General features: G+C 35.5%; 2 protein-coding genes, 1 long non-coding RNA gene and 5 other non-coding genes across 8 annotated transcripts; 4 read left to right on the top strand and 4 right to left on the bottom strand.

The window, feature by feature from the left end:
• The first annotated feature begins 1,044 nt into the window (after nucleotides 1-1,044).
• On the top strand, nucleotides 1,045-1,116 carry Trnae-uuc. The gene has a single exon. It is a non-coding gene; the product is annotated as a tRNA-Glu (tRNA).
• A 351-nt stretch (nucleotides 1,117-1,467) lies between these two features.
• Trnay-gua lies at nucleotides 1,468-1,554 on the bottom strand. The gene is given in 2 exon segments: nucleotides 1,468-1,503; nucleotides 1,518-1,554. It is a non-coding gene; the product is annotated as a tRNA-Tyr (tRNA).
• Nucleotides 1,555-2,057: 503 nt separating this feature from the next.
• Trnag-gcc lies at nucleotides 2,058-2,128 on the top strand. Its single transcript has one exon. It is a non-coding gene; the product is annotated as a tRNA-Gly (tRNA).
• Nucleotides 2,129-2,272: 144 nt separating this feature from the next.
• On the top strand, nucleotides 2,273-2,344 carry Trnae-uuc. Its single transcript has one exon. It is a non-coding gene; the product is annotated as a tRNA-Glu (tRNA).
• Nucleotides 2,345-2,560: 216 nt separating this feature from the next.
• Nucleotides 2,561-2,633, bottom strand: Trnaa-ugc. The gene has a single exon. It is a non-coding gene; the product is annotated as a tRNA-Ala (tRNA).
• A 3,340-nt stretch (nucleotides 2,634-5,973) lies between these two features.
• On the bottom strand, nucleotides 5,974-8,280 carry LOC114539603. Its single transcript, XR_003688910.1, has 4 exons — nucleotides 8,209-8,280; nucleotides 7,046-7,149; nucleotides 6,213-6,566; nucleotides 5,974-6,058 (listed from the first exon to the last, which is right to left on the bottom strand). It is a non-coding gene; the product is annotated as an uncharacterized LOC114539603 (long non-coding RNA).
• Nucleotides 8,281-11,608: 3,328 nt separating this feature from the next.
• Nucleotides 11,609-13,359, top strand: LOC114539593. The gene is made up of 3 exons (XM_028560228.1): nucleotides 11,609-12,100; nucleotides 12,476-12,584; nucleotides 13,050-13,359. Exons 1-3 carry the CDS (start codon nucleotides 11,609-11,611, stop codon nucleotides 13,055-13,057), a joined length of 609 nt encoding a protein of 202 aa, XP_028416029.1. The 3' UTR covers nucleotides 13,058-13,359.
• Nucleotides 13,360-23,840: 10,481 nt separating this feature from the next.
• LOC114539597 lies at nucleotides 23,841-24,890 on the bottom strand. The gene has a single exon (XM_028560233.1). It carries the CDS (start codon nucleotides 24,888-24,890, stop codon nucleotides 23,841-23,843), a length of 1,050 nt encoding a protein of 349 aa, XP_028416034.1.
• Nucleotides 24,891-27,736: the final 2,846 nt, after the last annotated feature.

Here is a 27,736-nt window from a genome sequence, read left to right as displayed (position 1 = left end):
AGGGAGATTGACAACATTTTTCCCTATAAAACAGACTCTCGCACGGCAATCTTGTAAATCAGTTTATATATCTGTATTTTAAATTGACTGTATTATATTGTGTTGTATTTAGTAATTTTGTCCATAAATATCTAATGAATGTATATAATTATAGCCCACTTTTTATACTGTAGATTTTACCGTGCTTAAATAAAGTTTTGATTGATTGACTGATTGATTGATTGATTTTGGAGGATGCGGGCGTCTATCCCGCTACCTCGCGCATGCTAAGCGCGGTCTACCATTTGAGCTAATCCCCCAATTGCTGCCGTTCCTTAAATCTTTTCCAGCAATTGTTAAAAGATAAATTCCTCTTTACGAAATTAAAAATTGAATTTCTAAGTTTGATTCGTGTAGCATGGCACCTAATTTATAGGTGTAATGCCAACATTTTCTTGAACATGCATCGCAAAATGAACTCCTGTAAAACAAAATACGTTGATTCAAAATATGTTTCATTACATACAGTGGATCCGGAGTAAGCTCATTGCCGAAATTGACAAAAATATGTGGTGTTCCGCTGGTGGTTCAGTGGTAGAATTCTCGCCTGCCACGCAGGAGACTGGGGTTCGATTCCTCGCTAGCGCATGCAATTCCCCTCGGATGCATTGTCCTAATCAATAACACCCATTCTGTGGTTTCTCTTTTGCGCTTTCTGTGTCGTACGAAAATCATCAGAAAAAACGGGTAATTTTAAAATAAAACGACATTGTTACGGTAAGGCATAGCAACAATCATGGAAATTAATTCGTAGACTTCTCTACTACATAATAAAATACCCCCCTTCCCCCTTGAACAATGTTGGTCTATAGGTGCGTGATATCACATTGGGAGGTCTTATCAATCAACATTGTGTGTTAGGGGGAAGGGGGGAACAGCTATTGACGTGTGTTAGGGGGAAGGGGGGAACAGCTATTGACTGTTAAATCAACATCTTTAACAATTACTGTGGTCATGTAGCGTGTCCAACGCAAAGTCTACCTACATTATTTCCATGATTGAAGTTCCCATGTGGTCTAGTGGCTAGGATCTGGCGTTTTCACCGCCACGGCCCGGGTTCGATTCCCGGCGTGGGAAACCCGTTTTTTTTATTAAGCGTAATTTACATACGCATGTAAATTCCAGTTAATGAGGCAATGCTTTGAGGAATTGTTCTGTACATAAAACGGCAATAAAATAATAGGGTACACAGCATGTGGGTTCAAAGTTCACTCACACTGCACATGGGAGATCAAAGGTCGTAAGAGCATCATTAGGGGTTAGAATAATAGACCTTTTCCACAAGCAAATCTATCACTCTATGCCAACCTCGAGGCCAAGCACTACGAACTCAGAAAGAAGCAAGATAAAGAAAGGGAAAATGAAATGTACATATTTCGCGATGCTTAGGGAAGCAGATTTTTTTTAAAAGTCGTTTCCATGGCACTGTCCTTCGAACCGGATTTGAACCAGTGACCTAGGGATGTTTGTTTACTTATCTACAGTCCCCCGCTCTACCAACTGAGCTATCGAAGGCTGATAACGGCCAGCTTCTTTATTGATCAATCAATATTTGTCATACAATAGTTATAGAATTTTGATAATATTATTAAAAACTTAGGTATGAATATTATTTTTAAAATTTTTACGAAAAACATTCAACGGAAAGCCACGGTTTTTTGAAGCATGATTTGAGATCCAAAGCACAATACTTTGGAGGATGCGGGCGTCGATCCCGCTACCTCGCGCATGCTAAGCGCGCGCTCTACCATTTGAGCTAATCCCGCAATCGCCGCCTTTCCTGAAATATTTTCCAGCAATTGTTAAAAGATAAATCCCTCTTTACGAAATTTAAAATTGAATTTCTAAGTTTGATTCGTGTAGCATGGCGCTTAATTTATAGGTGTAATGCCAACATTTTCTTGAACATGCATCGCATAATGAACTCCTGTAAAACAAAATACGTCGATTCAAAATGCGTTTCATACAGCGGATCCGAAGTAAGCTTGTTGTTGAAATTGACTACAATATGTGGCGTTGCGCTGGTGGTTCAGTGGTAGAATTCTCACCTGCCACGCGGGAGACCGGGGTTCGATTCCCCGCTAGCGCATGCAATTACTCTCGGATGCATTGTCGTAATCAATAATACCCATGCATCATGTGGTTTCTTTTTCGCGCTTGCTGTGTCCAAAATCATCAGAAAAAACGGGTAATTTTAAAATAAAACGACATTGTTACAAAAGGCATAGCAAGTTCCCATGTGGTCTAGTGGCTAGGATCTGGCGTTTTCACCGCCATGGCTCGGGTTCGATTCCCGGCGTGGGAAACCCGTTTTTCTTCATTATGGCCGGCAAAAGATATTACGGCAATACAATCAACACTTGAATGAGTGTTATTATAGGACACGAACACTGACAAGGTTTGGAAGAATCGCCATTCATCGAGCTTGTTAAAAAGAAAATTGATATTTTGAACGAATAAAGTTGTGTCGCATTTTCAAGAATTTAATGTGTTTTTAATTGATTTAATGAGCAAAAAAATATGGAAGATGCGGGCATCGATCCCGCTACCTCGCGCATGCAAAGCGCGCGCTCTTCCATTTGAGCTAATCCCCCAGATCCGCAGTAACGCATTGAAATCTATTGTTACAATGACACATATCTATTTTGGTTTTTTTACATTTGATTACCCAAACAAACTATTTGCGAAAACCGCAAAATGAAAGCATTATTTTCAATATATTGCAGACATACCAAGCTAACCGGCAAAGTCTGTCAAATTATTTCCTGCCGAAATCCGGGATTGGGCTAGGGACCTTCAGATCTTCAGTCTGACGCTCTCCTACCTGAGCTATTTCGGCATACAGCTCAAAACGTGTATTCATATTCTTCAGGCGTTTTCGATCATCCACCTAGTTCTTATTCTACTTAAATTTACAAATTTTTCAGGGCTATACATTTAGCACCGTTAAAAATTAGGAAATTCAATACCAAATAACATTAAATTTGTTTCTTACCGCATTTTCGACATTGAATGATGTGTCGTTGCAATTGCAGAAGGTTATTCGCATAACCGTTAACGGATGCCAAGGCTTGATCCCCGACCCGGCGCGAAGCGCCGTGCGAGGGTACTAATTCCGCTGGGAGATTTATTACACCCGGGTATTGTGACAGAACATAGCGGAATCCAAAGTTGCTCAAATTCTATGTCGTGGACCGTGGACGTTCAATGGTCATGGTACTTGTGCGCATGCGTTAAATGCGAACGAGTGCAGACTGGTAATCAACGAACGTTCTGATTGGCTAAGACAGAAAGTTTGTAATTCAATGAGAACGTCAGCAATTTAACTGTCATTTCGTAAACATTTTTGTAAAAGCGTTTCATAAACTTTGTGCAAAGAAAGTAAAACGAGAAAAAACAAGATATATGAAGCATGACAGATAGCAAAGATGAACGTGGATACAGTCAAAACAAATCCGTGTAAAAGGAATAATTCATAATCTGCAAGCTTATAAATGTTTTCAAAGACAAAGGGTACGTGTTTACTTTGTTTATCTCGTACTTGTTTCGCGGTAAGAATAAGCCGTAATTGTATACTTTTCAGCTTTGTATGCCGTTCATTTGTTAAATTTTCAGCTTTTTCTGCAAACGCATAAACCTGTGAAGGGCTATTACACCTTTGCTTTAACTTCAAAAAATGTTTTTGAAAGTGTAATTTGAATTTTGGTATCAAAAATACACACTATATTTATAAAGTACACTGAAACTTTTAGCCGCGGGCGTTGACTTCAATTACAGAATAAAATAACATTTGAAGTTTTTTCTTTGTCTGTGAAGATTTTGTACTGTTTTAATCGTTTGAAACTTCGATTTTACACCGTTACTTAATTGCTGGCATGGTATAATGCAGCAAAATTGAACGGGCAATGTTTACACCAGCTTTGTGATTATTTTTGTATTGAATGATGGAAACTTTAAGACTATTTGAGTTTTGTGTCATTTCATAATATAAGTTTAGGTCAGGTTAACTCAGGAAATTGTGTACTTGGTTTGAAATAGCGAGGGGTTGCTGCATGCATGTATTTCTAGTATACTATTAGCAAAGCAAGTATTTAGGAAGTTAATGATTTTTATCAGAAAAATGTAAATATTTAAAAAAGACGAAACGTCTTTTTAAAAAACAGCGGAGATAAAATAATATGATGAAATTTAAATACTTCGCGGACAAATGTAAATACTGTATTTAAAAAAGACGAAACGTCTGTATTAAAAACAGGAGAGATAAAATAATAAGATGAAATTTAAATACTACGCGGACAAATGCAAATTTTTCGCGCTTATTACTAATCATGTTTCGCAATAGTGTGAAATAATTCAAAAGAGGAAGTAAAATAACGTTTCTACATTCTCCAGTTGTTGCGTTTCTACTCTCAATCCAGTTAGTCTCAGTTGTGATATATCTGGTTAATGAAATTGCTTAGTGCATACTGATCCAAACGTTAGATGCATGGTTCAGTAAGTAACATGCATATATAGTTCAGTATTTATTGGGTCAGTTAATTATATTATTCGGTGGCTCAATCCAGTTAAATAAGCATTGCTACGTGCTTTGTAACCAAGCCTTAAAGTGCCTATGTCACTCGTTGGATCTTTACGATACAAGCCTCTAAGCTATCTGCGTTTCCTGAGTCCCAAAATCCTGGGTTTAAACACGGCTATTTAATTTGAAACTGCCCATTGTTTACAGGAGCCCGGGACTCAGGGACGGCAGGTAGTTTAAAGACTGGTATCTTCAAAATTGTCGCACTAAATCAAAAAACTTTTTAATACATTAACTAACTTTTTACATTCTTTTCAAATGCATAAAGATTCCACGAGTGATATAGGCAACTTAAAGTGTTCCAAAAACATGTTCTGCAATTGGCGTCGCGTTTGTAGGTCACACGAACCTCTGTTCCTTCTACTACGTTCATCTTAACAAGAAGCGAGAAGTCTGTAGAATTTTTTAAATATTTCATGATTAAAAGAAAAACTGAAAGAACATAGAATCAGGAGAGTTTAAACTTTTCATTCAAATGACAATGACACAGCTTTGCTTTGCAGACTTCGTTCTTCACGCTTCTCGAGTTAGTATGTCTCTTCCGACTATATTGCTTTCATACTCATAGAAACCCAACAAATAACAATGATAATATCTTCTTTTTTGCAGCGCCGTTCGAACACAACAATTACGACTTAAAACAACTAACAACTTATAAAAAATTAAGATACTCTAATCTCTAAATTTTTAAAAAGTTAAATATAGTACATCATGCAGCGACTCAACATACGTTAAATTTAATTACAGTATATGACGTAATGTCTTTGGTCGTGACTGATCTCACGTCACACTTCTCGGTTTTAAAATTTAAATGTCACTCACAACACCAAACATGCAAGAGCAAAGTGTCTTCATGCAGGTTGATCTGATGATTAGACTGGAACCTTTGGCGTCGATGGCGTCACTTGACAACATAATGTAAATATTCTTTAGGTAAATAACTTCTTTCATCCCTATCTATATAGATCAAAAGAACCTACATTGATATGCCATACTTCTAAACTGCGACGCCTTTGTTCATAACAATCGTATCCTTAGTGGGTTGTGAATGTAATCGTAGTGTGGTTATTACATTTATTTATAGTTAAACAAGAGCAGTGATAAATGTGATGAATTATATAGCTGTTGCTGTGAAATAATAAACTTCAATTAATTTTGTTATAATGGTTGAATAAAGCGTTCCAATGACACTGCATGTACCAGGCAACTCAGAAGAAAATGCACATTGTGGTGAAAATGTAATATAAGCTTAACTAAACTACTGAATACCATGCAGTCTTTTGTGTCAATTACTAAAATTTATATAAAGAAAAGAGATACAAAAAACACTTTAACAATTTATTTTTGATTAAAATCACCAACAAAACTGCATGCAAAACTATAGTCAAACAACAAAAAAGTTCATCTTCATCTCGTTTCCTTTAATGCTTGTTTACGCTTCTGAAAAAAAATTGAAAAAAGAAAACTTAGAAGTGAGATCATTTTGGGACAATAATCGTTATACTAACTTTACTTTGATTTGAAGAATTTTAGGAGGATTGAACAATCATTCTTGCTATAACGTTTTAAATAGTACATAGGACTTATTACGTACTTTTTCATGGCCGATTATAATCTATGACCATTTCATTCCAACCAGCACAATCATTAAGACCAGCCAAATTTGGATTCCACACACTTAAACACTGATCATATTGTAATGATTTAATGTGACCATCGCCAGAAATTTGCCACTGTAGTGAGTTTTTAGAACATGGTTTGAGAACAACTTGTTTGTTGGTTGGGGTTTTAACATCAAAGCAGTTCCCACTTCTTAAATCTTTTATGAATTTTCTTTTAAGAATTCTAAAATAACTTGGAGGAAGTTTTACCCACGAGAACCTCAAGGAATTTCCGAAGCTGTGCAGATAACCATATTGCTTGTCTGTTACCGTGAACTTTACTCTTCCTAAAAGAGAATTTCATAATGAAAAAAATTCTGTCACATGCAAAGCATAAGCACAGATATTTTTTAAATTTTTGCGGCTTGTACAAAATGTAGTTAGCTACGAAACAGTACATATATAAACATATATTGTTGCTCTGACTTGAACCTTTCATCAGCCATATTTTATTTTCCAACAGTTCTTATAGAGAGCGGTAGGATTTGAGATCAGTTCCGCCCCACTCATTTCTTTTGAAACTGCAATAGCGGGCCGAACTGAGTATGTGAATAAACACCCTCCCAGTTATCGCTCTAGCAATGGCCCTGAATTTAAATAGAATTTAAAAACCCCGTGGATTAAGTCCTTAATTCACTTTTTTGGGAGACCACATTTTTGTGGCAATCACCTGTCTTTACTGTGAAAAAATTTAAAGTCCAAAACTTACAATACTGAAATAGATGTTGAGATAACGTAATAGAGTTTGATGTAATTTAATCCTTACGGGAATGACTAAATTCGGCCGCACTCAGGAGAACGAAAACCAGGAAGAGAGCAAAGTTTAAAGAAGCCATTGGCGATATTCAACTTTCCTTTTTAGCTGTGACTCTGAAAGAAATTTTAACACACAAATCAATAACAAACTCACGTTACCTAATCCCCATTCAACGTTAAGTGTGTAAAAATTTTCCAAATGATTTGTAATATATAGAGCTGAAAGTACATTTTTAAAGTTGACAAGGACCTCGTATAATACCATTTCTACTAGCGATAATTTTCAGCAAAGACAAACGTAATTCTGCACACATTAAACAATCACTTCGGCTTCTATACACAATTTTTGCATTACCTGTACTTCTGCGGCATAACGCAGACAGTTTATAAACTCTCGCATCTCAAGTAAACGTGTTTTTGCTGCAAACCGTAACTGAGAACGTCACAAAATCATCACAAACAAAGATAAAACGTCAAATGCTATCTTTCGAATATTGTATATTGAGTGATTTCAGTCGACTCTAAAAGTTTTGTAATTACATACTCTATCTTTAGTGTATTAAAATTCAAATTACGCTTTCAAAAACATTTTTAAACCGATAAACCGATGTTCATCGGCTTAAAACTATATCCATGTTGAATTGTTATCACGTTTCATTTTGCACGACGTGCATTACGGCTAGCTACGCTGCCCTTGGCTGCGATTAGGCGAGTTTCATGCATACTTTATTAGGCTACCTATATTAAATAATTATACTCATTTGAAACCTGTTGTTTTAGCAATAATAGGGACAGACAGCTTTATCCATTATATGACTTCATTTATCAATAAAGAGATGATGTTATAGGATATAAATTATATATGACAAATATTCCCCTTTATGTTTCACAAATTTAAGACGGATATTCGCTTGATTATTCTCTTATTCATGCAGTAGAATGTCGCCATATACAAGGTGCTTGTTTTATAATATTACCTTTTGCATTATTATAATTATTACCTTTCGTATTTATTTTCTATAGTTAGGTATACGAATGTAGGCTTGCATATGCAAGTAGCGCTCTCAAATCCTAAGATTACCTACGTAGAATTATGCTCCTATGACGGCGTGTAAATTAACGTTCGTGCATTAGTAAAAGATTTTTGAATAAGAAAATAACGTTCCATCATACCTGAAATATCTTCAACTTTGTTTGGCTTTTGCGGTTACTGGTTCCAATGTAGTCGCAAGGTAATGAAATCCGTGAACAAATCACTTAGTTTTATATGTCCACTTTAATTATCATAAACAGGCCCGTAGGAATTGTATTCAAATTTCTATTGATTAAGCTAAGTGTTGTTTTGAGAAACACTCTGGCCCCTCTCCAAATTACATGCATAAAACGTACCTCAGTTGTTCTGTGCAATATCAAACTTCTCTTACCATTATGCATGCATGATATGGGTCTGTTTTAACAACAAAGGAAAATAATTATAACTTAATTGATATTGGTTATATGGTGTTATGAAAATTACTTCGCTGCCTCTACAGGGTGTCTCAAAAAAACCCGAAAACTATTGAAATCACTCATTGTTAAAATTTGAAAGCCGTGTTCACGAATTTTAGCCCGTGGGGATTTATCATAATTAATGCAACATATAAAATGCTAAATACGAAAAATTTGAAATTGTGAATTTAAATTAGCGTTGTTATTGCTTCGAAAGAAAATGGTACAGCTAAGTAACCGCGGAACAACAGTGTTTATTGTGATAAACTATACGCTTACCCAAAGAACAACGGAAGTGCGAAATGCTTTTCAACAAAGCTCGACAAATGGGTACAAACAAATTTTACTGCATCATGTATAAAAATGCTTATGGCAAACATTTATAGTGGGTCCCAACAGAGTGCTTAGGCATTCAAACTCTAACAATTACATTATTATGGGTGATTTCAATAGTTTTCGAAAACTATTGAAATCACCCATAACAATGCAATTGTAAGAGTTTGAATGCCTAATAATTATAAGCACTCTGTTGGGGCCCACAGGTGTATATACAGGGTGAGTAAAAAAAACCTGACACCTTTGAAATTCAAATTAGTCGCATAGCGGCTGTAATGTGGCAGAAGTTGCTTAAAATATTTCATAGGTATACGAAGCATATCATATTAATTAACCTAGAGCATAAAGTTTGTTCCCATTGGGAGTTAAAATGCATTCTAAGCTCTGTAAAAGCAAAATAACTGTTTTTGTTGATTGTACATGGGAATTGTCATATTCCAGGCATAAATTCGCAGCTAATTTGAATTTCAAAGGTGTCAATTTTTTTTTACTCATACGCATGTTTATGCACACACACAAACATATGATACGTGCAGTCCAACAGCTTTAGTGCTAATCACGCTTCCTTAATATACATCATAAATACTTATGCGATCTATCAATGTCATACCTTGTCGCCGATGTTAAGTATGACACACACCAGTAAGGGTTGGAATAAAATGCGGATACGGATTGCGGTTGGCGGATGCGGATGGGAAAATACGGATGAGGGGGTAAAATGGGAATAGGAAAATGCGGATGAGGAATAAAATGCGGAGGGGAAAATGCGGATGAGGGGATAAAATGCGGATAGGAAAATGAGGATGAAGGGATAAAATGCAGATAGGAAAATGCGGATGAGGGGATAAATATGGCTGTGTCCAACTGACGAATTTTTCTTATAATCGAGCAAGTATTCAGGTTTTTTTGCACTATTGAAGGTTATTGCTCGGTTAATGATTTAATATTAAAAGCAATATTCGCTGACGCATCCAAAGCCGTTCGCTGGGGAAAATAATAAATAATAATAATAATAATATAATAATAATATTAATAATAATAATAACAAGACGCCTGTTCTGGCGTTAACTCCGGCGCACGTGCCAGTCTTCAATATAGAGCTTCTGAACATAAACAATACAGTTCATATTCGCATTTAGATGCCTTGCGAACCCAAATGTTCGATCGCGAAATTCAAAAGGACATCGTACTTTAAAAAGTATAGAAGTTCAAGTGTTCAAAAATGTAAATAAACCGCATGAGATATTCGCTTTGTCTTACACTTTGCCTTTGGAATTCGCACTTATATAGTTATATTAAATCTTCAATCCAGTGCAAACTACGACGTGTCAACGCGCCCATACACGACCACATCATCATGTTAAACGGCAAAATAGCAGCGATATTATTAAAATAGCACCAAAATCAACATGTATTAAATATATTCTTACCCCAATTCAATCTAAACTTAGTCAAACAGCATGAAAAGAACGGTTTGTTTGTTTGTTGCTCTTGGAGGAATTGCCGTATCATGCGAGCGAAATCGAATCGCGAATCGGAAAATTAGCCAAAGCTGTGCACCACAACTCTTGGCACATAAGACTGGGACGTAGATAAATACGGTTACATACACATTTCAAATACTAGAATGTTTCGCGCCATTCAGACTTACGACGACGAAAAATAAAAAAAAAAACCGGGGCGAATTTCAACTCCGTCGCTGACACCGGAGTAATAAACTTTAATTAATAAGAGGGTTACAATTGTACATTTTTACCCAAGCGGTATTCTTCCAAATGGCCCTCATTATGATACATAAAGATAGGTTATGCGGTAGCTAATTATGTACAAGAATTACATTAAAGGATTATAATTATACAACTCACAGTTAATGGACGAAACGATATGCACAAAGGAGAAATATATGTATACGTGCAAATAAAGCACAATGACTATTTAATATACAACAATGTATATATACAACACAGTAGACGAAACAATATAAACAAAAGAAAGATATAAGAATAAAATGAATATTGAATAGATTGCACCCGTTCCTCGTGTTCTAAAACACATATGCTGACTATTCTATGATTTAGAACGCCAGTTATATCTGTACCAGGTGATCACCTCGCTAACCTGGCCGAGGAATTTTCATAGGTCTGGTGCAGCGTTTCCACTTGCATGGATTTTTCCATGCAAAAGGAATTTTAGCCCTCTGTAAGGAAAAATGCAAGGAATTGAAAAACACAAGGAATTTGCAAGGAAAAATTATCTTCTCTAGGGATATTGCAAGGATACTCATAATATCTTGTAAAATAGTAAAAAAGTAAAGTAACATAAACCGGCTTTTGTAAATATGAGAGGCTTTCGGAACAAAAACACGAATCACAATCCTAATACGCACAATACACGTAACTCTAACTTGGTCTTACTGATTATTCCCGTGTTTTCCCGTGTGCAAATTGTGCATATAGTTCAATATAGTTCAGTGTGTTGGGGGGTCGGTCAAAGTCCACTCACTTTCGCTGCCCACTTCACTGACACTGTAAGTACAAACGATTTTAAATTTTAATCATGTCATAAATATGGATGATTCCGATTCGTAAAAAGTGTAGTAAAAAAGCGAAAAATGCGCAATAATTTTTATCTGTGCCTGCAAGGAATTTCTGCAGAAAAAAAGGAATTTTAGGGATCAAAAGAAGGATTTTTTAAATTTGGATGTGGAAACACTGGTCTGGTGATCACTTCTGCTAAGTTAGAGAAAAACATGGCCGACAGGCAGGGGCGGCGTGTTGTAAAACGATTACATTCTTGTAAAATTCGTGTGAAAACGAAGTCGACTACTGGAAAGAAGTTCTCTAGAGCTATACCTCCATTAGCTAATAGATATTCTCGTCTGTCTGATAACACTCCTGGCACAAATGTGAACACAGAACCAGATGTATTTTCCTCGGAAGACTTCAATGACAATGTAGACACTTTTGACAAAACTCACAAAGCCACATATCCATTTCTGTCTAAGCATCATCAACGCCGCATTAAAGAAAACAATAGTTGGAACGCCATAAGGCAAAGTCTCTTAGAAGCTCGGCTTGAAGAAGAAGCATTTGATTCTGATACTGAAAGATGTGTAGCGTGTCAGAAGAATCATGCATGTTGTCGGTGTTTGGAATGTGGTCCAAGGCAGTATTTTTGTCTTGATTGTGCAAAATCAACCCACGAATATCGAAATTATTTCCATCAACTGGAAATATTTAAGGTTTGCAAATATTTAAATAATATTTAATGAGTGGTTTACAGGCTTAATACTCTTTCACAGTTTCACAATTAATATGTACATACACTGTAACTGTTGTAAACCTTCAAATTAATGAAATTATTAGTCCACAAACAGCAAGTGTTGCCGAATATTTTGTTATATTTTAAATACCATACAAGGGGAAAGTGTTGTGAGTTGTAACAGGCATATACTAATTGTAATAGATTATATGTGTATGATTATTAACTGCAGTAAACTTGTGTACCTACAAGCTAACATACTGGAATATTATATATATATATATAATATATATATAATATATATATATATATATATAATATATATATATATATATATATGTTTTTTTATGCCTAGGATAGCTGTTTTGTGTCATTAATGATGAATCACTCTGTGTTGTCTTTGCCTCATCAAAAAAACTGTCCTTGTGCAGAAGGAAGACTTGTTATGTGTATAGATCAGAATGGTGAGTTTTCGTAGTATGTTGCAGTATTTAACAGTCTGTATAAAGGTGTAATTGAAATGTTATTGTAGATTTGTAACAAATAGTAATTTACTCTGCATGTTATGTAATTAAGTCCCTGATAGACAATGTATTAACAGTCTTTAAAAACTGGATACAGTACTTTCATCAGTACAGTACTGACAGCTAACTTTTTACCAACTATAGTCTAGGGCCGAGGAACCATTTGGAATGTGGGAGGTGGGGCAAGACTGTGTCCAGAGTAGAAGTGCATAATAAACAATAAATGTATTACTACCATTTGAGAGTTACCATGCAGTATCCATATTCATTACATCAATAAACTTTCAGTTTATTGATCAAAATTTTAAATTTTGGGATATGTATATATGGAGGTTATGATTTTTGGAGGCACCTTGTATGTGCCGTTATAATGTACAAATATATCATAATTTAATTATACTACAGGTTACTAGCACAAAAAAATGGTTTTGTTCTGTCCGTGTGAAGATGATGCTGTAACCCTTGTGAAACTACAATTATGGCCTGGTTCAGCAACACGACCATTAGTTGCTTTCCACTTCAAACTTTTGATGATGGCTGAAGCACTTCTATTGGAGTGTCATGTATCTCTTAAGAAGTTTTGTGATATGTTGAAGTTAAATAAATCAAACATGCTACCGAAATGGGTGAGAACCATATCCAAATGGTGGATAAGTTCTAAATGGAAAACAAAATGATCTATTATTAGAACTTATCCACCGTTTAAGCTAAACGCCTTTCGAACAACCGTGTGTGACAATGTGGTGTGTAACAACATATGTATATACTGTATGAATATTTAATATTTCTATAGATTAAAAATGTTTATAAAGTATTAAACAGCGATTCGTTTGATGAATTTCGGTAAATATTTTAGTTATATTTCATTAAATGAAATAGTAGTGTTATAATACAAGCTGTGTATGCTTTGTGTCTAATTGATGCAGTACATTCATACCAATCAACTATTAGTGGCATTAATGTTTGCTATCCACATGTGTAGACATTTGTGAAATATAGTTTAGTGTTTAATTGATACTTAACCTTTACATTTATTCTTTTACATATTGTAGGTATTACCAATACTTATTTAGGACTATGAGACCATATCTTCCAGAGCCTACCCTTGGTAGGGAGTGTCCTCTTTGTCCTGATGTGAGTGTGCAGTAAATATTTTTTAATGTAATTTGATTAAGCACAATAGACATAAATTATATGTGCTTAAGAGCTATTTGTAACAACATTTGCATGAAAACAGTGAAAACAAAATGGTAGAATTGCCTATTATACATTTATAATAACGTCCAAATATTGTAAATTTTAATTTCCATCACAGTATGTGTTTGCATTGAATATTTATTTCAAAGCTTTTCAACTCATAAGAACGGATCACGACATGATATAAGGATTATACTTATACTACTACCATAAAAAATAACTCCATCAATCTCATTGAACAAACATTGTTTCATTTCATCAAGGGGAAAACAGATGGTACTCCACTTGAAAATGTCATGATCGAATCTATGGATGGATGCTTTGGGCTGACCAGAAAAAAATCAGCTGGTGCAAATGTTATTCCTCCTAGGCACTGTGATACCTTTTTTGCCAGTTGCAGTGAAGTGGACAGCTATGTTGACGACTATTCTAGAGATGCTAAAGAAGCCCCCACGGTTAAAAAATTAACTAATCTTTTCAAATTTTAAATTGCATATATAATAGTAAAATGTCATTAGATTTATATAAGCATGGGGTAACATTAAACCTCCCTATTTGAAAACACTTGACTTACGCTGAAGATATGTGTATATATATGATGCTCATTGCCTTAAGTGCTACCTGCTCTGATGATAACAGTAGTTTGTAGCTAAGTTCTTTTCTCGTCTTGTCAAGCCAGTACCCGTAAATGGTTGAGTCCTGCACAAGATGTCCAAGGTCATTTAGGGAGGATGGGTAATAAAACAACCAGTATGCATCTGCAGAGTCGGTGTAAATGGGAAAGACATACCCTTCATGTTGAATACAAACTTCATAGTTAGCCACAAGTGATTTCAGGGCGTCTTCTGAGAAATACTGTTTTCCTACTGATTTCAAAAGATTAAACTCAGTTTCGGTTATTTTGAGGTCTACTACCTCCAGATCTTCTTCTTCGATGATACACGTTTCAGCTATGGCAGCCTCCACCTTGTCCATGTCTATTACTTTTGACAACGCCTCGCGTATGTTTTGGGTATTCGTAATGGGTAAGGTCCTAGTTTCCACGTTTGCTGCTTCCTCAGTTTCACTGTCGTCATTTTTTGTCAATTCAAAAATAATGCTATCTTTGTGTTCCATAATCTTCTTGATCTGGTCAGCACCATAGCCGTTTGGCTTTCTAAGTGGAATATCATTTGGAAGGCCAATGATCTTAAACCCTCCTTTCGAATACGGAACTTTTGATCCTGGTTTCCCACATGCCTCACCTAGAAATATAAAAAATTGTAAAATATGCAATTTAACACACTAAACCATTTTTGGATAATATGGCAAGATAGACACATTGACTGAGATGCGTATAAATGCTGTCCATGCCTGAAGAACCGGCTTGACGGTTGCCGTCCGGTCACTGGGCTAAATTAGGAAAAAAACAGTTGTTTCTTCTGTGTGTACACAATTAAGTGTGCAAATGCTTATGTACATTTAATTGTATACTGACGGACCCTAACCCACAGACAGGCAGTACGCCCATTAAAAACACATTTACGCACTCTATTTATTGTTGAACAATTCTTGGATATCTTTACGCGTGAATTGTGCACTGCCACTGGGACTATCCGCATCTGCAATACAAGCATATTCATGTTATGGCAAGTTTACAAGGGATTCGTTTTCATATTTCCACGAAACCATGCAATATTTTGTACACACTACCATTAAAATGTGCCATAAACTTCAATATGCTCTGATTTTGTAACAAAAATTGAACACCGTTTTCGGAACCATATTGGCTTATTGATCCACTCTCAGGCTCCAATATAATAAAGCTGTTTCGCATCCAAGTGTCAAGATATGAAATCTAAAAATATAAATAAAAAAGGCGTACCGGTACATTGACATTGTGCACAACACTACTACCTACTCGGTACCGTACGTATACATACATATATGGTCATGGATCCATGGAGTATGGCTATATTATAAGATCAAATGATGAAAATATAGTCAAGTCGTTTTAATTTACTCACTTGCTTGATAAGATTTTTTGTTTCCCTTTTAATTGCTTTTTTTTCTCTTCAACAGACATGGTCTTCGGATCAGCCTTTCCAAGTTTTTGAGCTTCATGGTTCCATTTTTTCTTTCTTCTTCACTGATGTCTTTCCATTTGGACGCAGCCAATTTCATCTTCTCTTGATTAGAAGACGTTCCTTTCAAAGCATCTACATAAAAGAGGAAAAAGTTTATACTTTTATTTATTCACAAATTTAGAAACTTAACAAAGGAAACCGTAGTACCTACAAAAACAGTAGTTTAATATACAGAGCAATAATCAATATAACAACATGATAAAAACCACACAAAAAGTAGAATACTCTTCTCACCTGAACTTAATAAGTTTGAAGTAAACATGTTGTATCCTGAGGCCATGCGTTTTATTGGAGGACACTTAGTGTATTTTGACATGTCTTGCTCTAGTGCTGCAGGTTCAAAGTTTCTTTTTCTCTCTTCTTTCTTTCATTGCCAATCCACTTCTACACATTAATAGAACAAGACAATTTATCATTAGTCAAGATTTGTCTTGTTGTACGTGTGTCAGTTTAAATTACTTCATTACTAACCAGTGAATTATACAATGAAATTTATTGCAGATTATTAGTGCATGATGTTTAAATTATAGAAATTTAAAAAATAATGTTAATTAACCAAAAGGTAAATAATAAAATCACTTCAAAATACCAGTTACATGTACCACAGAATACCAGTTTTTTCGATAATTGTAAAAAAATTGCTTGATGGTTAAATTGATTATACTTGTAGGCAAGGGCATAACTGGAACAATAATGGGAGGTGTTTATAATTAATTCACATATTCAGTTCTGACTTCTTCCCTAGAGATTTCTTTGGTAAGTGCAATAGCTTACAAAAGAAATCTGTAGGGCACTGAACTGAATATATGAATAAATACCCTTCCCCCTAATTGTTCTATTTACCCCGCTTGCAGATGATTCCCCTAGGCTAATAATGCCATTAATGCAGAAAAAACAACAAAATTTATCAGTTCTTTTTGTTTGCTCAGTTGCTTCATATTCTGGCCAAAAGACTGTATAAATCAATATCAATCATTGTCAATATTATCTAAACTTAAATACAAACTTACACTAAAGTTAACTCATAAAAGACTTTGAGTAAAATTTTTTACCATTTCAGATAGAGTAAAGGAACTACAGTACATAAAAAGTACAATACAGTGCTTTCACAATTTAAATTGTATACTTTTTACTGTGGGGGAGCCTGTCTTGACTTTTGAATAACCAGACATCCTCCCTCCCTCCTCCAATCCTCCCTTCCTTTGATAGAGTCAAACTTTTCTAAGGAAATTTCTTTAGAGAAGCGAGAATGCTGGTACAATAGTTCATTTATTTTTTTATCCCATCAAGGCATGGATTGTTGAGCATTTTTCGTTTTCAGGAAAACTAATAATCATTATTATCAATAATTTGGCTTTGGGGTAAAACAACAAAGGGTGTATTAATTGTTAAATAGTATGGGTATAAATATAACTAATTTTAGATACATAGGTCACCTGCTTCCTTGCGGATTAAGTTTATTGATTGTATTGCATTGTTTCATTTTGCAAATGTCTCTGGAATGGCAACATGAAGGCTTGAAGCATAAATCATATTATGATATTTAAAATGCTAATAGCAGCATTTTCATGGAACATATTTTCCTGAATGTTTAAGTTCATATACAGTGTATCACTATCATTTCGAATAAGCGTATAGGTTGTTACAATATTTAAACTAACTAGGTTTCTAATATTAGTCCTTTTCAATATAAGTGTATATAACAAAATCAAAACAATATGCAAATTTCACCAGCCACGGTGCATAATATGCAAATATAAAAAAAATGAGATGCTTGCGAGCATAATTCTATATTGAGGACTGTTAAGAAATTAAAGTACGATGTTTCAAACAGCGATAAATCAAACAAGATAAATCAAACAGCGTATTCTGCAAAATTGATGAAATAAAGCCTCCTGACAACCAGCTACACCTGTCTATATATAAAAATCAACTACAATCATGATTATTTTTTTTACCTTAACTTTTTCAACCGTCGTTTCTTTCTTTCCGCAGCTTTTGTTATCGTATCCTCCATTTCTTTTGAGGCAGAAATCATTCCGTTGTTATAAAACGAGCTTAGTATACGCTTCTGCTCATCACTTAACATTTCATAATTTCGCGTGGCAGCCATTTTGCTGAACAATAAACGCTATATTCGAGCCACCTTAAATGAGCGACCTCGGGTTAGCGAGGTGATCACCTGGTACAGATATAACTGGCGTTCTAAATCATAGAATAGTCAGCATATGTGTTTTAGAACACGAGGAACGGGTGTAGATTGAGAGAAAAATAGAACAGGTGAAAAGTCAATGGGTGTAACATATATACTGTAAGTGACACCGCGGAAATTGGTAGAATTGAAAAATACTTAGCCGCAATTCTCAATACTTAGGCGAGAAACTTGGTGAGAAAAAAGATTTATAGATACTACGCAAAATATGTCTTGCACAAAAGATTTGAAGCTTGCACATGGCAAAAACGAATCGTCTGAATTAATAACCTTGTGTATACTTTAAGCCTCAAAATGGCCATTTCCAGCTGACAGCTGTGTATGATGAGCTGTCAAAAGATTGCAGAATGCCTATTCGGAAGAAAAACCGAACTTTTTAAAGTTATTCAATAGTTTTCTTTTTGATAGCGATACAGCAATGCACAATGTGAACCAGTGATCAGATTTTCGGGTTGAAACTTCATAAACACCAATTTCTGCGGTGTTACTGTAAGTAGGCTATTTATAGATAAAACTGTCAAGTAGGCTATTTATAGATAAATTGTACGTAAACAAAACAATTTTATGCTTATTCGTATTTTTGGTTTAAATTTTTCTGTATGGCTATTTGTGTCCATTGTTCCACTGACCCACAAAAAATTATAAAAAACCATATTCAATTTTATTAAACTTCTTAAACAAGGTGAAAAAACGATAGTTCATCGGCAGGGGCGGATCTAAGGGTAGTCACACCAATCACGCGACTAACGTAAAAATTCCGCACTAATTTGATCAATGAAAGTGAAATGATATTTATTTTTTCGAACGCAGTCCAGTTGTAAATTTGCAGCGGCATAATTAATTTTCTGGCCGAATGAATTAAATTAACACTGATCTCTCTTGATTTCCCCGCTCTGAATTCAAATTTCAAACTGCACAATCGTGATCGTTCTGGAGGTTGGTTAGGGGCGTTTCTGGTCAATCTGTTTGGCCTATTCGGTGGTTTCCAAGGAGACAAAAATGGTGATCGTTTTGGGGGTTTGGTCTGATCGTTTTAGAGGTTGGTTATGGGCGTTTTTCATCAATCTGATTGGTCAGATCGATAGTTTCCATTGCGACACAAATTGTGATCGTTTTGGAGGTTGGTCTGATCTTCATTTCTTATTGGCTGTTTAATTCCTGACCGATCACGACCGATCAAGCGATCAGAGTCAGACTAGCCTCCTCCGCAGGCATCTCTTTAATATGTATTTATATTATGCATTTATATTTGACCGTGAGTAATATCACCGATCAGAGCTTATGTTTTGCAGTCAAATGTATAGTTCTTTGCAAGGGAATTCAAAAGAAAAACCGGTGTAGAGCAGTTTTAATGCGGGCGCTATATTCATGACACTATTAAATAACATGTTGTTAAATAACATGTTAACATGTTAAATAACATATACTCGCATGTGTTCGACGAATTGAGAAGTGTACTGTTATAAGGTAATTATAAATTATCCAATGTTGATGTTTATGTAAACTATACCCTGATAATTACGGTGGCCCGTATGTGCAATGCATAAAACAAATGTTCAATGCAAAATTAATGTTTACAATGCATGATAATATATAGAAATGTACCGAAAACAACATAGATTTGTTCTCAATCCAAGCTAAAGAAATACAATGCAAAATAAAATCGATCCTGATAGAAAATAGAATTGACCACAATGCAAACAAAACTAATCCCGATCGATGCAAAATAAAGTTTGATCAATGCAAAATAATTACCGCTATCCCAAGACAGCGTGGGCGCACACTGTGTTTCCATTTTTTTGTTCTTACATCTCTTGCCAGGAAATTTGCGCGGGAAAGTGTACAATGAAAAAGCATGCATTTTATTAGCCCGGCTGACAATAGTAAAGTTTGAATGATTATATTAGTAAAATAACAAGAGAATTATAATGTTTTGTTCCCATTGTGGAAGCCAACTGGAGTTAAGGTTTATTTTTTGTCCCAGTTGTGGGAAAAAAAAAGTTGTAACAGATGGAGATAAGCACAAAAGTTCAGCCACAAGCTCGGTAGACACGACTAGTGGTGTTTCTACCGAAAACAGGGAAGGATCTGCTGTTGCAAGACTTAGAAATCCAGAGGTTAAAGTAGCGCCAGTTACACCACGCAGTTTTGCTTCATTCAAGAAGGAGAAAGAATCTGAGCGACGTTCTTACTTCGAGCCAAAATCGAAAAAAAAGAAGTCGGTGGCTGAAAAAAACCAGGAAGTGCTAATTAATGTCGGCCTGATGGAGTTTGAATGCGGTTCCCTGAAAAAGTTATTTGGGAAGAACTTTTCCGTTAAGCTTCGTAAAGACATGAAATATGACGAAGTTTTAGAGAAATCATTAGAGAAATGGGAGAATTATGAACGAACATTCTCAAGAGAGCGAGGTTATGTTTTGGTATATCCTGATGGACAGTCAGCTCGCACTATTCCTGGCACAAATACTGAATTCACCTTAAAGGAGTACAAAGAAGGGATAGGAAAAGCATATTCAAGATTGATGCTCTATTTGGCTCCAGTACTGGAAAAAGACAAATTAGAAGAGGAAAATAGTGAAGTGACAGAAATTGAGGTGATTGGCAGTGATGAACCAGAATATTTTGGCGAATCTGATTTCAGTACTAGTGATATGTCAGCTGATCAGTTGGTAGCTGGTGCTTTGGAGGATCCCAACATAGTCCCTCCATATGAAGCACAGATTTTCTGTAAGTATTAATTACTAAGACCACCTGATGATTCCTATATAGACATATAATATAATAAGTTTTACAATTCCAAATTTAGGCCTATTGGTATAGATGAGAGTGATGCTGTTCAAACAGCTATAAACAACAGTTTGACTACAATTGAACAATTTGAAGATGATAATCTAAATCATGATGAAAGTGATAATGCACCTGCTCTATCTAGCAATGATCTTCAGTACAAAATCAAACAGTTTGCAGATACCAAAGTCCATGGGCCAAACCGTACCATTGTTGTCAGCCGCCTAAGCATTTGGCAGACAGCACATTCATACTTTAAGAGAATGGGATTCCTGAAAGGATCAGGTTTATTGCAAGTGACTTTTGCCACTTTCGAAAGTGAGGAGGATGCTGTAGACCTGGGTGGACCCAGAAGAGAATTTTTTCATCTTTTATTAGCAGCAATTGCAAGAGAAAGTGGAACAATAACAAGTATGACATGTTTATATGTTTGCAGTATGTTACAGCACTGAATTACTTCTGATAATCTGATTTCCAGACTGATCAGTTCTTATATATTCCTGTAGCACTTGGTAGTAGGGCTTTGGTACATAGTGTGTATTGAAAGAATTGAAGTTCATTAATTGCTACTGAATGTTAATCACTTATACATTTCAAAGTAATTTATTACATATCACTTAATTTACATCCTAGCAACTGGCCAACTCCACCCACTGCACAAAACTGCCTTGCATCCCCTGCAGCACCAAAACAAAACTGACCTTGATCAATCTATTGATAGTAACTATAGATGTCTAAAAAATCTAAAATAGTTTTATCTTTTACCCTACCTAGCTGCCAATTAGTATGAATTTCCTGATTCTTAAATTTGTTGAATATATATTAAAATAAAATTTTTTAAATATTTTCTATAGATACAGCTTGTGGGCATGTCATGAGATGCAATGTTGGTGCATTACGAAATAATGCTTTTATTGTCGTTGGCAGAATGTTAGCGACTATGGTTGTGCAGGGGGGAGAAGTTCCCCGTCTCTTTAGCAATTCCATCTGTCAGTACATCCAAGGTGGATTTGATATGTCCATTCCTGCAATAGATGAAGTGCCAGAGAAACATATTCGGGATTCACTGAATAAGGTATTTAATAGGATGGATATATAGTTGTATGCTCTTTATTGATATAATTATGCTAAATGCATAATCAAATGAATCCGCACGAACTTAATTAGATAGATTAATTGTTGCCTTGATTTGGTAATTAAACTACTTGCTAGCTTAATTTGCAAAGAGAAGTATCTAGTATTTCCAGGACTTTAAATATTACCCACTCCAAAGCCAGACACTAAGTTTTTGCTAGGAATTATGAATGAAAATATCTATAGAACTGAAACTGAAGAACTGATAGAAATATCTATATATATTGGCAACTAAATTAAGTCAAGTCCATTAAGAGTATATGCATTTAAAAATTGCAGGTCATTATTGAGATTCTGAAATTGCCCTAATAACTGAATAATAATTTTGTTTTTCAGCTGAAGGAGAGTAAAACTCAGGAGGAAGTCAATACATTCTTGGCAGAAAGTGAATGGAGATACGAAATTGATGGATTACCTGTCACAGTCCCATTTGAAAAGAAGGATGTGTTCATTTGTGAAGTAGTGAAATATTTTGTGATTATAAAGTGCCAAGCCATGTTAGATCACCTTTTGGAGGGACTCAAATATTATGGTGTAAGGGGCATTAGTTTACTATTATTATGCATTTCTCTTATGATAATTAGGTTATCACTTCTCTTAGTATATGGCATTTACAGGAGGAAGAGATACTTTTCCCTTTAACAAATTGGCCCTTATTTTTAATATGTTTCAGGTCCTTGAATTTGTCAGAGAACATAAAGGAATGGCAGAGCACTTATTCAAGCACAAGGATGAGAAAATTGATACCAAGAAGGTGGTCAACATTTTAAGACCTGATTTTGCAGAACTTGGGAATCATCGAAGGCAGTCACAGAAAATTGTAATGTCAAAATTTGTTGCTTTCCTCAAATCCACTGAAGGTAAATACTGTTTAATAATTCTTAGGGAGCATTATTAAATTATTCAATATATGATAAAGTTATCATGGATTTTAACTAGTTTTTGAAGAACGTTGCCTTTATAAGCATATAATTTTATGTTGCAACCACAGAAAGTCAATAAAAGCTTGCCTGAGTTTTGCAGGCAAACTGCTACCTTTTCTCTTTCTACCTGCAATCATTAATACAATAGATGCTATTTATTTTTCTTTCCTCTAGATGGCACATTACTCCAAGACCTTCAAGATGAAGGAGTTGAATTAACGCCAACAGAGTTAAATTTCATTCCAATAGTGACCCCAAGCCACTTTTTGCTCTTTGCCACTGGGGCAACAAATATACCTACTGTTGGTTTTCATCCTCCACCAAGCATAATTTTTGTTCATGATGATACCAAGAAGATTCCAAGTGCACAAACATGTGCAAACACGCTATATTTGTATGTTAACCACGATACAATTGAAAATAGTATTGCTCACAATTTATTAACTGCTTTGATAAATGGTGGTGTGTTCAGTAAACTATGAGTTTGCTAAGCTGCTAGCTAAAGTTAAACGTTAACAAGAAAATGGGTGTTACTGTTATTATCATAGCAAGAACTTTCTTGCAAAACTTGTTAAAATTGTTTGAATTTACATTGATAAAATATTAAGTTGGAAACAATTGTTAGTAATATTTCCATAGGTATGTACATGGCATATAAATATTAAAATTATGTTTAACTTTTATTTATGATATTCTCTTTTGTATGTTTAGAGGATCATAATTAATTGTAGAAGCATTCAAACACTTGTTGCAGGGTGTATTTGAGTAAATTAAATAACATCAGTTTTTTGCATACACCCTGTATATACCATATAAATTATCTTTGTGCAATTTCACATAAATTGTTGAACATATCCAAGGCAGCTCTCCAATTAGTTGGTAAGACCAGGCCAAGTTCCTCCTTCACACTCTGAAAATATTCTTGGAAAAGGTTGTCTTCCTCATAATAATGACAGTATTGGGACATGTCCTGATAATCATCATTATCTACAGGTTTTATGTGGTTTTCTGCACCAGAACACTCTGGAAGGAAGTAAAGTTCATCAGGCCTGCCTGACACAGTATCAAAGCGAGACTTCCGTATATAATGACTATTCCAGTGCTTTGTTACTGAGTTCAAATCATCTTGCAAAAGCTTTGCAAAACAAAACCATAAACACTCTTTTTGTAAATCATTCGATGTACTCAGGTCCCCTCTTTCAATGAGATCTCTGAAAAAATTGATCCACCAATTTGACCGATTCTTCCGCAGGAATGACCACCAACATTCTATGCGTTGATTGGCAGGGGAAGACCCATACCTATGGGCATTAGACCCTGCCAATTCATCTTCTCCCCCACAACGCAAAAAAGCTTGGATTGCAGCCATATTTACGTTTTCAGTCCCATTGTCAGTTCTCAACAATGTGGGGCAGCCACCATATTTTGATATGGCATCTAAAAAATGTTGTCCAGTGACTGCAGGGTCATTGTTTGTTCTGGATACTTTCAGCCATAGGATTTTCCTGCTGTACCCATCAATACAACCGTGTATCGGAAATCCGTATGGCTTCAACTTATCGTATCCGTCCACATGCCAAACAAAATTGGGCCCTGGTGATCTGTATGTTCTTCTTCTAAGAGCTTTTGCTCGTCTTTCTCTCACACCTTCGGGATCTAATTCACTTACGAGGACCCGGACAGTTTCTCTTGGCACTTGTATACCCTGCAACTTTAAAGTGTGCCAGACAGAACGATATCCAGCAGAGTTTAAAGGCCCATCTAACTCCTCTCGGATTCGATCGCGAAGAAAATTAATGTCGAGGTCGTTGTATTTCCTCCGTAAACCAAGGGAACGGAGCTTAGTGTTGAGAGATCGCAAGGACATTTGAATGCCATGATAATTAGCGAGGAAAAGAAGAATTTTTTCGTACGCAAATCCTTGCCTGAAATAACGTTTAACTAATTCATCACAGGTTGTCTCATCATGTAGAAAAACAGTCTCCACTTCTTCTGTTGGATTATTTTCTACTTGCGGCAACTCACGTCCACAATTACAGCAAAATTTAAATGCACTTTCTACCGCTTCACCACAGAAAGGGCAAAACATATTTATACAGTTTTTAAGCGCAATAGTTATCCACATTAATTAAATACTATAGTGATTTTAAAATTTTAAAAAGTGATATAAACATTCTTAATTTAAAGTGCGCCCACGCTGTCTTGGGATAGCGGTAATTATTTTGCATTGATCAAACTTTATTTTGCATCGATCGGGATTAGTTTTGTTTGCATTGTGGTCAATTCTATTTTCTATCAGGATCGATTTTATTTTGCATTGTATTTCTTTAGCTTGGATTGAGAACAAATCTATGTTGTTTTCGGTACATTTCTATATATTATCATGCATTGTAAACATTAATTTTGCATTGAACATTTGTTTTATGCATTGCACATACGGGCCACCGTAGATAATACTATAAGTTCATATAAACAATGGTCCGATAATTTAACTATGTTATTGTTAGCTTATATATTTTACCTAGGCTTTGAGGCTGTTGTTATTAGCATATATTTGCATTCGCCCGTCGCCCGTCAAATCGATTTAGAATTTCGAGCCTATTCATATTCTCATTTGTTGTATTGATTATTCGCATTACCCAGATTTTTCTTGCTGGCATTGTATAGATTGTGAGCTAGTGTAATAATCTGTAATTAGCAGTTTGAAAGATTTAGAAAGCTATGGATATTTGCGAAATCATTATAATATATAATTATAAAGCAATTTCGCTTTGACCAAATTCAATGATAACGTAATAAACCTGTGTTCTTACATTTCACTAGACAATAACATTTTAAGCTGAAAATTTCTTGAGAGGTCTGTTCGAAGGGGTAAATTTCTACCATTATTAAGATTTGACTATTGCTATAAAAACATGCATTTTATACCCACAAAACGTCCCTTTTTAAACCTTCCATTTCAGTGCCTACACAATGTTTTGTGTGGCATTCAATAGCTGTGCCCTAGGAATTTAGCAGACTATAACCTGGCATTAAGCTTGGAAAGCCTCACAAATTTCATAAATCTGGCGGGGGGAGGACGATTGGTGACGAAAATTGGCCTACGAAAATTTTGACTAACGTAAAAAAATCCTATATCCGCCCCTGTTCATCGGCTCTAATTCCCGTGATAATTTTTACCCAAGAATTATTTTCGGAAATTTTCGTCGTCCAATGTACAGTATCTCAAACCGGGTTCAATTCCAACGAAAGATATAGTACCGGATTGCCTTGTTTCTCTACTCGATTGGGCCCGATGCTATAAAGATTTACAACAGTTTTGATCCACCACCTGAAGATAAACGCAAGATATCGAAAATAATGGAAAAGTTCGATAGGTATGCTGTTGGCGAGACCAACGAAACATACGAAAGATTCATATTTAACAGCAGAAAGCAGAAGGAAGAAGAAACTATTGATGAAAACGTGGCAGAATTACGAACGCTTGCTCAGACATGTAATTTTTGTACATGTTTGTGTGATTACCTGCTTAGAGATCGTGTTTTTTTGGGAATAAACGATGCAAACACTCGCAAGCGGTTACTAAGACAAGCAGATTTAACGCTGGCGAAGTGTATCGATATTTGTCGAAGCGATGAAGCGTCAACAACGCAGATAAAGCTTTTGGGTGAAGGTACAAAGCAGGAAGGTATACATAAAGACTGGGAGAAACAAATGAATTCGACTTTGCCAGAAAGATTGAGTGTGAATTTGAGTGTCATTGATCGAATGTGGCTTAACTTTAAATTTGCATTTATTTCTGTTGTTGATCGTCATGCACCAGTGATAAATAAACGGGTGAGAGGAATTGATTGTCCATGGTTGAATGGGGAGATTAAGAAAGTCATGCATGAAAGGGATAATCAAAGCAAAACAGCTCGTAAGACTAATTTGGCTGCAGATTGGAACAAATATAAGTTACGTAGAAATCGGGTCACTGCATTGGTGAAATCAGCTAAAAGAAGTTATAATAGGAAGTTAATAGAAGAGAATTCTGAAGACCCCAAGTCTTTTTGGAGGACATTAACTAGATTAATACCAGGGAAAAAATAACTTCCTAGGAGTATTAAAGTAGATAACACGTCATTGTATTGTTATTCGAAGATTGCAAATGGTTTCAACAGATTTTTTGTTGGCACAATAACCCGATTGACCGAAGCTATGGGATCTGTTTTTACACTAGGAGAGAGTTTTGGCACGTATTGGAAAAGCAATTCTCCAAAAGAACTGTTTCATTTTCAGGAGGTATCCGAGAATTTTACACTTGGTCAACTTAATAAGTTGAAAAGTAAGAAAGCAGTCGGATTAGATGCAATCCCTACACGACTTTTAAAAGACTCGGCGGAAATCATTACAAATCCACTTACGAAAATAATAAATTTTTCGCTGACTAATGGATGTGTTCCAAGTGAGTGGAAAGAGGCAAGAGTTATCCCACTTTTTAAATCAGGGAACTCCGATAATATGGATAATTATCGTCCAGTATCAATTCTACCTACTGTTTCTAAGATATTAGAGCGAGCTGTCCATACCCAGTTGTACAAGTTTATTACTGATAACAACTTGTTGAGTCCGTATCAGAGCGGCTTGGCAAGCGTCACTCGACTGAAACAGCCTGTATAAGTTTTACCGATAGTATTCGACGTGGTATGGATCAGGGTTTGCTTACGGGGT

The sequence above is a fragment of the Dendronephthya gigantea genome, unplaced genomic scaffold (assembly GCF_004324835.1).
Source record: "Dendronephthya gigantea isolate DGI-Jeju-01 unplaced genomic scaffold, DenGig_1.0 000208F, whole genome shotgun sequence".
Taxonomy (NCBI): Eukaryota; Metazoa; Cnidaria; class Anthozoa; order Malacalcyonacea; family Nephtheidae; genus Dendronephthya; species Dendronephthya gigantea.
This window is presented reverse-complemented; position numbering and strand designations above follow the sequence as displayed.

Excerpts from the sequence above, each read along its gene's own strand:
- LOC114539593 (XM_028560228.1), top strand. The coding sequence starts at position 11,609 with ATGGCCGACAGGCAGGGGCGGCGTGTTGTAAAACGATTACATTCTTGT. Across the intron at positions 12,101-12,475 it reads ATCAACTGGAAATATTTAAG|GATAGCTGTTTTGTGTCATT; the intron begins GTTTGCAAATAT and ends TTTTATGCCTAG.
- LOC114539597 (XM_028560233.1), bottom strand. The coding sequence starts at position 24,890 with ATGTCCTTGCGATCTCTCAACACTAAGCTCCGTTCCCTTGGTTTACGG.